This window comes from Schistocerca americana, chromosome X (genome assembly GCF_021461395.2).
Source record: "Schistocerca americana isolate TAMUIC-IGC-003095 chromosome X, iqSchAmer2.1, whole genome shotgun sequence".
Taxonomy (NCBI): domain Eukaryota; kingdom Metazoa; phylum Arthropoda; class Insecta; order Orthoptera; family Acrididae; genus Schistocerca; species Schistocerca americana.
This window is the reverse complement of record NC_060130.1, coordinates 793,923,807-793,936,117: the sequence shown is the minus strand read 5'-3', so window position 1 is coordinate 793,936,117 and position 12,311 is coordinate 793,923,807. Positions and strand designations below refer to the sequence as shown.

At 42.5% G+C, this 12,311-nt stretch overlaps 1 protein-coding gene across 1 annotated transcript in view; it reads left to right on the top strand.

Moving 5' to 3' along the window:
- LOC124555310 (GDP-fucose transporter 1) overlaps positions 1-12,311 on the top strand; it is a 49,330-nt gene that overhangs the window by 25,612 nt on the left and 11,407 nt on the right. Inside the window, exon 5 of the mRNA XM_047129185.1 lies at positions 11,739-12,031. Coding sequence (XP_046985141.1) covers positions 11,739-12,031 — 293 coding nt within the window. The remainder of the gene's footprint in view (positions 1-11,738; positions 12,032-12,311) is intronic.

Sequence of the window (12,311 nt, the reverse complement as noted above, 5' to 3'; positions counted from 1 at the left end):
CCGTAAGCTAAAGATCTGGTCCTGACAACCTCTAAGAGCCCTAAACCCACACTGATTTTCACCAAATTGGTCCTCAACTAATACTCGCACTTTCCTTTCAACAATACCTGAGAAGATTTTATCCACAACGCTGATTAAAGAGATACCTCTGTAGTTGTTACAATCTTTTCTGTTTCCATGTTTAAAGATTGGTATGATTACTGCTTTTGTCCAGTCTGATGGAACCTGTCCCAACTCCCAGGCCAATTCAATTATCCTGTGTAGCCATTTAAGACCTGACATTCCACTGTATTTGATGAGTTCCGACTTAATTTCATCCACCCCAGCTGCTTTATTGCACTGCAATCTATTGACAATTTTCTCCACTTCCTCAAATGTGACCCTATTTCCATCATCATTCCTATCCCATTCTACCTCGAAATCTGAAACATTACTGATCATATTTTCACCTACATTGAGCAACTCTTCAAAATATTCCCTCCATCTGCCCAAGGCATCCACAGGATGCACCAGCAGTTTTCCTGACCTGTCCAAAATACTTGTCATTTCCTTCTTACCTCCCTTTCAAAGACTGCTGATTACACTCCAGAATGGTTTTCCAGCAGCTTGACCCATAGTCTCCAACCTGTTTCCAAAGTCTTCCCAAGATTTCTTATTGGATGCTGCAATTATCTGTTTGGCTTTGTTTCTTTCTTAAACATAACTTTCTCTGTCTACCTGAGTTCTAGTATGTAGCCATTTTTGATACGCCTTCTTTTTCCTTTTACAGGCTGCCTTGACTGTGTCATTCCACCAAGCTGTTTGCTTCATCCTACTTTTACACACTACTGTTCCAAGACATTCTTTAGCCACTTCTAGTACTGCGTCCCTGTACCTTGTCCATTCCTTTTCCAATGACTGTAATTGACTACATTCAACTAACTGGTACCTTTCTGAGATCGCTGTTATGTACTTGTGTCTGATTTCCTTATCCTGAAGTTTCTCCACTCTTATCCTCCTACATATGGACCTGACCTCCTGCACTTTCGGCCTCACAATCCCAATTTCACTGCAGATTAAATAATGATCAGTGTCATCAAAGAATCCCCTGAATACACGTGTGTCCCTCACAGCCTTCCTGAATTCCTGATCTGTTATTATATAGTGAATGACAGATCTGGTTCCCCTGCCTTCCCAAGTATACCGGTGAATGTTCTTATGTTTAATAAAGGAGTTTGTGATTACTAAGCCCATACTGGCACAGAAAAATCCAAGAGTTGTTTCCCGTTCCTGTTGGACCCATATCCTCTCCAAATTTACCCATAACCTTTTCATACCCTTCTGTTCGATTTCCAATCCTGGCGTTAAAATCACCCATGAGCAGAACACTGTCCTTCTCCTTTACTCTAACAACTACATCACTGAGTGCCTCATAAAAACTATCCATCTTATCTTGATCTGTCCCTTCACAATGTGAATGTACTGACACAATCCTAATTTTCTTGCTAGACACTGTCAAATCTATCCACATCAGTCATTCGTTTACATACCTTATTGCAACTATGCTGGGTTCCATTTCTTTCCTGATGTAAAGCCCTACACCCCATTGTGCTATTCCTGCTTTGACTCCTGACAGGTAGACCTTGTATTCTCCCACTTCCTCTTCTTTCTCACCCCCTTACCCGAATGTCACTAACAGCTAAAATGTCCAGCCCCATCTTACTTGCAGCCTCTGCCAGCTCTACCTTCTTCCCAGAGTAGCCCCCATTGATATTAATAGCTCCCCATCTCATTACCATTTGTTTGCCAAGTCTTATCTTAGGAGTCCCTGGTTTGTCAGTTAGAGGTGGGACTCCGTCACCTCCCAAGGTCCAAGGCATTTTGCTCTGATTGTTGCCAGCATCATATTTAAAGTACCAGGGAAGCAGGTTGCTAGCCTTACTTGCCCCGAGTCCCATTGGGTTTTACCCCTAACGGCTGAGGGGCTAACCGGTGGATTTGGTAGTCTTTGCTGTATGAGCACAAAGGTGACCACGACTCAGAATATGTCCGAGATGCCCAGCATTATTCCAAAGTAACTGGTATCCCGACGGTCGGGACCACTTACTTGGCCACTCATACGTTGCCCGTGGTTCATGAACTAGGACATGACTACAGGAACCCACACCATGAACCACAAATTTTCACTTGTCACCATTAAATTTATTTCAATGCCCAATTGCAGACGATGTCAGAATTTATTTCATTTCATCGTTTGTATGGCTCAGGGATCAGGAACGATGTTTGTTCTTTCATACCTGTCCGAAAGAACCAACACCACCTACATATAAAAAGTGTATATATAAACTTTGCAAACAGTTACTGCCTTCAGAGTTATGTGGTACATTTCATAAAATTATCAGCATTCACAGATTGCCCAAAGTAAACCTATGATTTACTTAACATCAAATGAAATTTACTGCACCGCAATGCCCACAAGTGTTGATGTTGTCAAGACCAGAGATAAATTTGTGAACTGTGCATAATTTGAGATGATCAGCCATGTATACTGTCATAAACAGTGCATGAAAAGTCATGCTAGTATAAACTGGCAGTTAGGTCTTAGGGAAGCTGTAGCCTGCAATATTCCCTTTGAAATGGCTGTCCTCTGTAACATAGCTGTATATGGGTGAATATGTGATGTCTAAAGGTGGAATAATTAGAAGCTCAATTTGTACACTGGCTGCATCTGTTATGAATTTTAGTAATTTACACAATAGGTAGTTTTCTTTCGAACTGTTTGAATTTTACGAGTAGCCCCTAAGTCAGTCAGTGATTTATTATTGTCTCTGGATTTTCACTAAGAAACATTCTTCATTCAATAACAACAGCTTTACCAAACATTGTTTTTCACGGCAGCGTGTGATGAGATATACATTCACAAGTGTACTTCCTAGGTCAGTGAAATGGGCCGAAGTTTCTAGGTTACTGATGATCACAGCACAAATGTAGAGGGATGCATATGAATATTGAAGTCTATTCCTCATTCAAGTACTATATTACAAGTCCTTAGCTAAGTGCTTTTTCTGTGTATATCCTTCTCAGATCTCTATTGGTCAACACTGAAAATGAATTCCTTTAGTCATGAAAAATCCTTCAAAGTGAATCTTTCATTCTGTTACAGTGTGTGTGCTGTTTGAAATTTCCTGACAAATTAAAACTGTGTGCTGCACCAGGACTACAACCTGGAACCTCTCCTATCGCAGGACATACCGACTGATTTATCCAATAATGACTCAAGATTCACCCTCATAGTGTCTGTTCTCACTTTACTTCTTCCCCACTCGCCATACTCCACAGAAGCTGTCCTGCATACTTTGCTGGACTAGCATTCCTGGAAAGGATGGATATCAATGTTGGCTTAATCTCAACCTAAGGATTGTTTCCAGAATTAATTCCTCCCAGGAGTCATACAACTCTTTTTGCAACTATGTGTATGGCAAGCCCGGGACCTCGAGCTATTGCAGGACCTACTTCCTTTCTTGTGCTGCAATTTCCCATCTCCAACCATCCTTGCTTCCCTTTCTTTCTCATGCTGGCAACCTTTGGTGTTGACCAAGCTATTTCCTGGGTTTATGCATTCTTTATTTGACACCTACATTCATTTACCATACATCACTTTTTGGGTGAAATTATTTTGGTCCCCTTCTTGGTTTGTCCTCCACTTTCCAATTTTTTTTCCGCATTGTGGACCAACTGGGGAAGAACACATTAACTGCTCCCTACTGCCTACAGTGTTGTTGACCCTCTGTGCACAATAACTGCATAGACTCACATATGTGGTCAAAAGCTAACAGTGTGATGGGGTCATCATGTACCCTTTTGTTAGAGGCCCCTGACAACACAGGGACCACATTTCTGATGCCTGAGCAGTAGATTCTTATGCATGTCAAGGAGTAGATGCTCACTGTACAGGGGCATCAGGACTCCTGGCAGTGGCCATTGTGCCAGATGATCTTTGATATGGCTAGGTGGTGCTCTTGGGGAGAGCCATCAATTGGAGTAGGTGGCATCAGCGAGGATATTTTGCATGTGAAACATATAAAATTGAATCAACACAGTGGCCTTTCTGATTCATTCATCCCAACAGACAGGTCTACATGTGTCAATGTGGACAGTTACAGTCTGGTGTTTTCCCTACCCTGGCTACCCCATGGAAAGAGAGACTAGCCATATGACTGGGAACAAAACAATTTACTCAGTACCTGGTGTGCCCTAGAACAAATGGAGATACTTCTGTGACAATGAGACCATTGTATTTTGTGGAATACACAAGACAAATTTGGAGAATTTGACTCACTGGGAAAATTTTTGCGATGGATCGGCATTGATTAAGGCCTCGTCAGCTGCTGAGTCTCAAGCTCTTCAGGCATGTGAATGATTGGATGACATACCAGTGTCTAATACCCCACATAAAACTTTGTATGTGCAAGGAGTTATCTTTCATACAGACCTTACACGCCAAACAGACAAGGGGCTACAGGTTAATCTCAGATGGCAAAGTATACATTTTGCGCAATGCAAACAAAAAGGTCCCAAGGATAATTGAATAGATACGAGTGCTTTCATCTTAGCCTTTGAAGGAAATGTCCTCTCAGAAAAGTTAGTTACGATGTACAGGTGTGATGTGAAACCTTATGTTCAGCTGCCCATGGGATATCTGTGATGTTCCCTTTCGCATGGCAGACTCAAAATGTGGAAACTGTCTATGATCAGTCCACGAAGGTCATCCTTGTGAACAGCCACCATTGTGTATTGGTTGTACTGAACACCATCCTCCATGTTAACCAGTTTGCCCTGTATTTAAAAAGAGAGAGAGAGAGAGAGAGAGAGAGAGAGAGAGAGGAGGAGAAGAAGAAGAAGAAGAAGATACAATGATATAAACCACTTTACCCCCTGTCATATACTGAGGCAAGAAAGAACTGTGAATACCTGCATCCTGTCAGCATGATGTCCATTCACACAAAAGTCACTGCTGCCAACCCCCTCCCACCCCATCTCAATTTTTTTCCTTCTAGATCTACCACCACCCTCCACTTCGGGAACCACTTCCCACAACTGGCCAGAGAACCACCTTTTCCACCTTCGGCATCCCAGTCTTGTGCAGGATTCTCTCTCTCTCTCTCTCTCTGCCCACAGCCTCCAACATGACAACACGTGCCCTAATTTTCACTCCTGACTTTGGCCCACTGTATCTTAACCATGATGGATGCTCCATTGTATCTTAGCCTTGATAGCTCCTCCTAGCTGCTGGAAACCTGCCCACCTTCCCTAGGTATGCCTCTTGTATAGATACATGAAACACAGAATGCATTATACTTATTTAATTCACCTGTTCTCATTTCAAACTAGCACTACTACTGGATGCCCACTCCCTCGACCTGTCCTTTTGACACATGCAGTAAGTATTGACAAATGAATTGGGTGTCAAGTTTGCCCTTGACTAGAGTTGTCATGGGTTGGCATTTTGTCTGTGACCATATCTACGAGGAATTTTTATACAATTGTAACAGTAAAGGTATATCATGTGGCAATTTGTACTAGGGCCCCCATCTTTAATTGGACAGGGTTTTCTTGGTGACAGGAGTTGAGTAGGAGATAGTGGGTGGATGAAATGAAATGTTGTGTGGCTAGGGATTCCTGTCAGGTAGACCAGTCACCTCATGCAAGTCTTTTTAGTTGATGACACTTCAGTGACTTGCGTGTCGAACTGGGTGGCATGATGATGATGATGATGAAGACAACACAACACCCAGTCCCCAAGTGGAGAAAATCTCCAAACCAGCCAGGAATCAAACCCGGGGCCCTTGCATGACATTCTGCCCCACTGACCACTCGGCTATCTAGGCGGGCAGTGGATGGATGTACAGTAGGTACTGATCCTAGAGGTAAAGCTGTCATCAACCAGAAGGTTGATTTGAACACCACATTGCTTTACCAGTCGTGACCTGCAACTGCTGTGTTCGGATGCAGGCTGAGTTGGCATCCCTTCGCTCCCAGCTTCAGGCAGTATTGGCTTCGGTCACACAGCTTGAGGCTGTTGCCAATGGGCATCACTGTGGGGTTCCGGATGGGGGTTTGTCGGGGACGGCCAGCTCGTCCCACGCATCCCCCGATCGGACTAAGACTGTGGTTGCCCGGGATACTGCCCGCATTGAGGCTGATCCCTCACCTGTGGTAGAGTGGGAGGTCGTCTCAAGGTGTGGCAGGGGGCGAAAGACATTCCGGAGGGCTGAACGGAAGGCCTCTCCAGTTTGTCTGACGAACCGGTTTCAGGCTCTGTCTCAGGCTGATACTGATCTTCGGCCTGACATGGCTGCTTGTCCTGTTCCAGAGGTTGCCCCTCAGTCTGCAAGATCCGGGCGGTCGCAGAGGGTGGGCTTACTGGTAGTTGGGAGCTCCAACGTCAGGCGCGTAATGGGGCCCCTTAGGGATATGGCAGCAAGAGAGGGGAAGAAAACCAATGTGCACTCCGTGTGCATACCTGGGGGAGTCATTCCAGATGTGGAAAGGGTCCTTCCGGATGCCATGAAGGGTACAGGGTGCACCCATCTGCAGGTGGTCGCTCATGTCGGCATCAATGATGTGTGTCGCTATGGATCTGAGGAAATCCTCTCTGGCTTCCGGCGGCTATCAGATTTGGTGAAGACTGCCAGTCTCGCTAGCGGGATGAAAGCAGAGCTCACCATCTGCAGCATCGTCAACAGGACTGACTGCGGACCTTTGGTACAGAGCCGAGTGGAGGGTCTGAATCAGAGGCTGAGACGGTTCTGCGACCGTGTGGGCTGCAGATTACTCGACTTGCGCCATAGGGTGGTGGGGTTTCGGGTTCCGCTGGATAGGTCAGGAGTCCACTACACGCAACAAGCGGCTACACTGGTAGCAGGGGTTGTGTGGCGTGGGCTGGGCGGTTTTTTAGGTTAGATGGCCTTGGGCAAGTACAGAAAGGGCAACAGCCTCAACGGGTGCAGGGCAAAGTCAGGACATGCAGGGACCAAGCAGCAATCGGTATTCTAATTCTAAACTGTCGAAGCTGCGTTGGTAAAATACCGGAACTTCAAGCGCTGATAGAAAGCACCAAAGCCGAAATCGTTATAGGTACAGAAAGCTGGTTGAAGCCAGAGATAAATTCTGCCGAAATTTTTACAAAGGTACAGGCGGTGTTTAGAAAGGGTAGATTGCATCCAACGGTGGTGGAGTGTTCGTCGCTGTAAGTAGTAGTTTATCCTGTAGTGAAATAGAAGTGGATAGTTCCTGTGAATTATTATGGGTGGAGGTTACACTCAACAACCAAGCTAGGTTAATAATTGGCTCCTTTTACCGACCTCCCGACTCAGCAGCATTAGTGGCAGAACAACTGAGAGAAAATTTGGAATACATTTCACATAAATTTTCTCAGCATGTTATAGTCTTAGGTGGAGATTTCAATTTACCAGATATAGACTGGGACACTCAGATGTTTAGGACGGGTGGTAGGGACAGAGCATCGAGTGACATTATACTGAGTGCACTATCCGAAAATTACCTCGAGCAATTAAACAGAGAACTGACTCGTGGAGATAACATCTTGGACCTACTGATAAGGACCTACTGATAACAAACAGACCCGAACTTTTCGACTCTGTATGTACAGAACAGGGAATCAGTGATGATAAGGCCGTTGCAGCATCCCTGAATATGGAAGTTAGTAGGAATATAAAAAAAGGGAGGAAGGTTTATCTGTTTAGCAAGAGTAATAGAAGGCAGATTTCAGACTACCTAACAGATCAAAACGAAAATTTCTGTTCCGACACTGACAGTGTTGAGTGTTTATGGAAAAAGTTCAAGGCAATTGTAAAATGTGTTTTAGACAGGTACGTGCCGAGTAAAACTGTGAGGGACGGGAAAAACCCACCGTGGTACAACAACAAAGTTAGGAAACTACTACGAAAGCAAAGAGAGCTTCACTCTAAGTTTAAACGCAGCCAAAACCTCTCAGAGAAACAGAAGCTAAACGATGTCAAAGTTAGCGTAAGCTATACGTGAAGCGTTCAGTGAATTCGAAAGTAAAATTCTATGTACCGACTTGACAGAAAATCCTAGGAAGTTCTGGTCTTACGTTAAATCAGTAAGTGGCTCGAAACAGCATATCCAGACACTCCGAGATGATGATGGCATTGAAACAGAGGATGACACACGTAAAGCTGAAATACTAAACACCTTTTTCCAAAGCTGTTTCACAGAGGAAGACCACACTCCAGTTCCTTCTCTAAATCCTCGCACAAACGAAAAAATGGCTGACATCGAAATAAGTGTCCAAGGAGTAGAAAAGCAACTGGAATCACTCAACAGAGGAAAGTCCACTGGACCTGATGGGATACCAATTCGATTCTACACAGAGTACGCGAAAGAACTTGCCTACCTTCTAACAGCCGTGTACCGCAAGTCTCTAGAGAAGCGGAAAGTTCCACATGATTGGAAAAGAGCACAGGTAGTCCCAGTCTTCAAGAAGGATCGTCGAGCAGATGCGCAAAATTATAGACCTATATCTCTGACGTCGATCTGTTGTAGAATTTTAGAACATGTTTTTTGCTCGAGTATCATGTCGTTTTTGGAAACCCAGAATCTACTATGTAGGAATGAACATGGATTCCGGAAAGACCGATCGTGTGAGACCCAACTCGCTTTATTTGTTCATGAGACCCAGAAAATATTAGATACAGGCTCCCAAGTAGATGCTATTTTTCTTGACTTCCGGAAGGCGTTCGATACAGTTCCGCACTGTCGCCTGATAAACAAAGTAAGAGCCTACAGAATATCAGACCAGCTGTGTGGCTGGATTGAAGAGTTTTTAGCAAACAGAACACAGCATGTTGTTATCAATGGAGAGACGTCTACAGACGTTAAAGTAACCTCTGGCGTGCCACAGGGGAATGTTATGGGACCATTGCTTTTCACAATATATATAAATGACCTAGTAGATAGTGTCGGAGGTCCCATGCGGCTTTTCGCGGATGATGCTGTAGTATACAGAGAAGTTGCAGCATTAGAAAATTGTAGCGAAATGCAGGATGATCTGCAGCGAATAGGCACTTGGTGCAGGGAGTGGCAACTGACCCTTAACATAGACAAATGTAATGTATTGCGAGTACATAGAAAGAAGGATCCTTTATTGTATGATTATATGATAGCGGAACAAACACTGGTCGCAGTTACTTCTGTAAAATATCTGGGAGTATGCGTGCGGAACGATTTGAAGTGGAATGATCATATAAAATTAATTGTTGGTAAGGCGGGTACCAGGTTGAGATTCATTGGGAGAGTGCTTAGAAAATGTAGTCCATCAACAAAGGAGGTGGCTTACAAAACACTCGTTCGACCTATACTTGAGTATTGCTCATCAGTGTGGGATCCGTACCAGATCGGGTTGACGGAGGAGATAGAGAAGATCCAAAGAAGAGCGGCATGTTTTGTCACAGGGTTATTTGGTAACCGTGATAGCGTTACGAAGATGTATAACAAACTCAAGTGGCAGACTCTGCAAGAGAGGCGCTCTGCATCGTGGTGTAGCTTGCTCGCAAGGTTTCGAGAGGGTGCGTTTCTGGATGAGGTATCAAATATATTGCTTCCCCCTACTTATACCTCCCGAGGAGGTCACGAATGTACAATTAGAGAGATTAGAGCGCGCACGGAGGCTTTACGGCAGTCGTTCTTCCCGCGAACCATACGTGACTGGAACAGGAAAGGGAGGTAATGACAGTGGCCCGTAAAGTGCCCTCCGCCACACACCGTTGGGTGGCTTGCGGAGTATAAATGTAGATGTAGATGTAGACCTTATTGGATGTTGTCTGCTCTAACCTTCCCCTGACCTTGAAATAGAGTTACTCAGCCAGTTGTAGTGGAATATAGAGTTTAACGTGGACTCCAAACCGTAGTGCAGTTAGGCATTTTTTACATTAACAGACATTGCCAGAGGTCAAAAGAGTGATAACGGGGTGATCGAAATTGTAGAGTTGACTGAGGATTGAACCCAACACCTTTGGATTTATCTGTGTCATAGAGATATGCTATATGGTATGAGGGATTTGAAGTGGAAATGAATAAGGATAGACAATGATCTTGTAGACTGGTGGATTTTGAAAACTCTTTGAGGTTAGGATTAATTTGGTGGAAGATCTCATTCAAGAGGACTACAAAAGGCTATTGATGCCCTATCAGAAAATGTGATAAACTAGTTGCAGTTTAGGATGCTTATAGTAAAAGTGCTGGCTGAAGGATATTTCTTAGAGAATGTAATCGGTCACATTTACAGGAAAGGACATAGTAGATTTAGAGCTGGCAGTATATTGGGGAAGGTAATGGCAGTAGAACTATGCACATAGGATATGTATAATGTATAATAAGGAGGCAGCATTAACCGTATGAAACAGGAAGGCTGGTGATACATGGGATGCTGGCATCTTTAATGTAGGCTATTAGGTTTGTAGGCTGCAAGGTAAAGGTAGTGGTCAACAGTGACAGAAATCCTATCAGTGGCACCACAGTAGCCAGTCACAATGGGCTAGTCGGGATGTTTGAATTTAGGTGAACCACTTTGGGATGGGTGTAAGAATTTAGGTGAGCATTAGAGGTCATTTTGGTCTTCTGCAGTGGAATCTAAGCAGCAAGGCTTGCATGTGAAATATCTGTTGCTCAATAGTTCATTTTAAATGGTCATTTGTTGTTTTTCCTCATACCAGGGAAGACAAATTTCTGCTTGGCATTTTGAAAGAGTTAATTTATCTCATCCACAATTGTTCAGGGCAGTTCTGTAGTTCATTCTTGGTATTTAAATGGCTGTTCTTTTTTTTTTTTTTTTTTTTTTTTTTTTTTTTTTTTTTTTTTTTTTTTTTTTAAATGTAATTACCTTACGTCTTCCAGTTGCACAATATTACTTTAAGTTCTTTGGAACCTGTCATTGCATGTGTGGAAATTACTGCAATGAATGTGAGATAAAATTTGATACTCATAATGTAGTTTCTCTATTTTACATACTGCAAAAATCATCACAAGTTTTCTTGAACCAACTGAATTTTATATTTCCATGAAGACATGTAATTCCTCTTAATATGTGCATCCTCACATTCACACTGACTAATGTCAGTCTGTAATTTTTCCCCCTTGTTATTTTGTCAGTATTTGCATGTTGTTTTGGGAGTATTTGTTTGTAGCTCTAATTAGTTTACTTTGCCAGTACTACAATTGTTTTTTACATTGCTAGATTGGAGAGTCACTCTGTGTGCCTAATATGAACAGTAAATCATACAGTTAGACACATGTTTCTGTGCGATCTTAACATGTAAGCACTTTGTCCTCTCATTACGATACCAGTGTGCATTGTCCCTACAGAGGGGATAGTAATACTTTACATTCTGCTGGCTTAATTCCAAAAATATGTGTCTTTAATGTAACACTCTCTCTTTTTATTAGGAAACTGCATGTGCATTTTCCTGACAACAAATTGCCTTTAACTGGTGCTATTTTAGTGAGAATGCAATATTTAATTTGTTTGTTACTGGCTTTGCTTTTTTTTTTTTATATATCAGCAGAAATTGCCTGTTTAAATTGTTTTATGCTTGCAATCACAAGAATGGTTTGTATATCAATTTATTTCAGCAGTATTAAACACTTGTTTAGTTTCAGTATTACTGTTGTTTAGAAGCACCACAACAATAATTTTTTTTTTTTTTATTTGTTCACAGGATCATTTTCATTACTGGGCACACTGTTTGGTGTACTGGGCTCACTTTTCCTCTCTCTTTATTCTATATACACCAAGAAAGTTCTTCCAGCTGTAAATCAAGAGATATGGTTGCTGTCTTATTTCAACAATGTTTATTCTTGTATCATATTTTTACCATTCATTGCCCTGACTGGTGAAATTTCAAATATTTTAGCATATGATAAATTGCTTAGTCCATTATTCTGGTTTCTGATGACAATTGGTGGATTTTTTGGACTTGCAATTGGCTTTGTCACAGCTCTTCAGATTAAGGTAGGTGCCTCTGGTTTTTGTATTACTCCAAAAAACAATGTGTGTTGACAGATTTGTGATAAAAGTTTTCCCCCCTATATGACTGCATTTCTTCAGTGCATTGTGTTATAATGATGTTGTTGTAATTTGTTTTTATATCTACAGCTATACTCTAGAAATAAACCTGATGTGCGTGCCAGTAATTAAATCACTAAAGACCAAGAACTCTCATGGATATGGCGAGGTATCTAGCAGAATATTGAAGTATTGTTCTGTGTATGTTAGCCCAGTACTTAGCCAT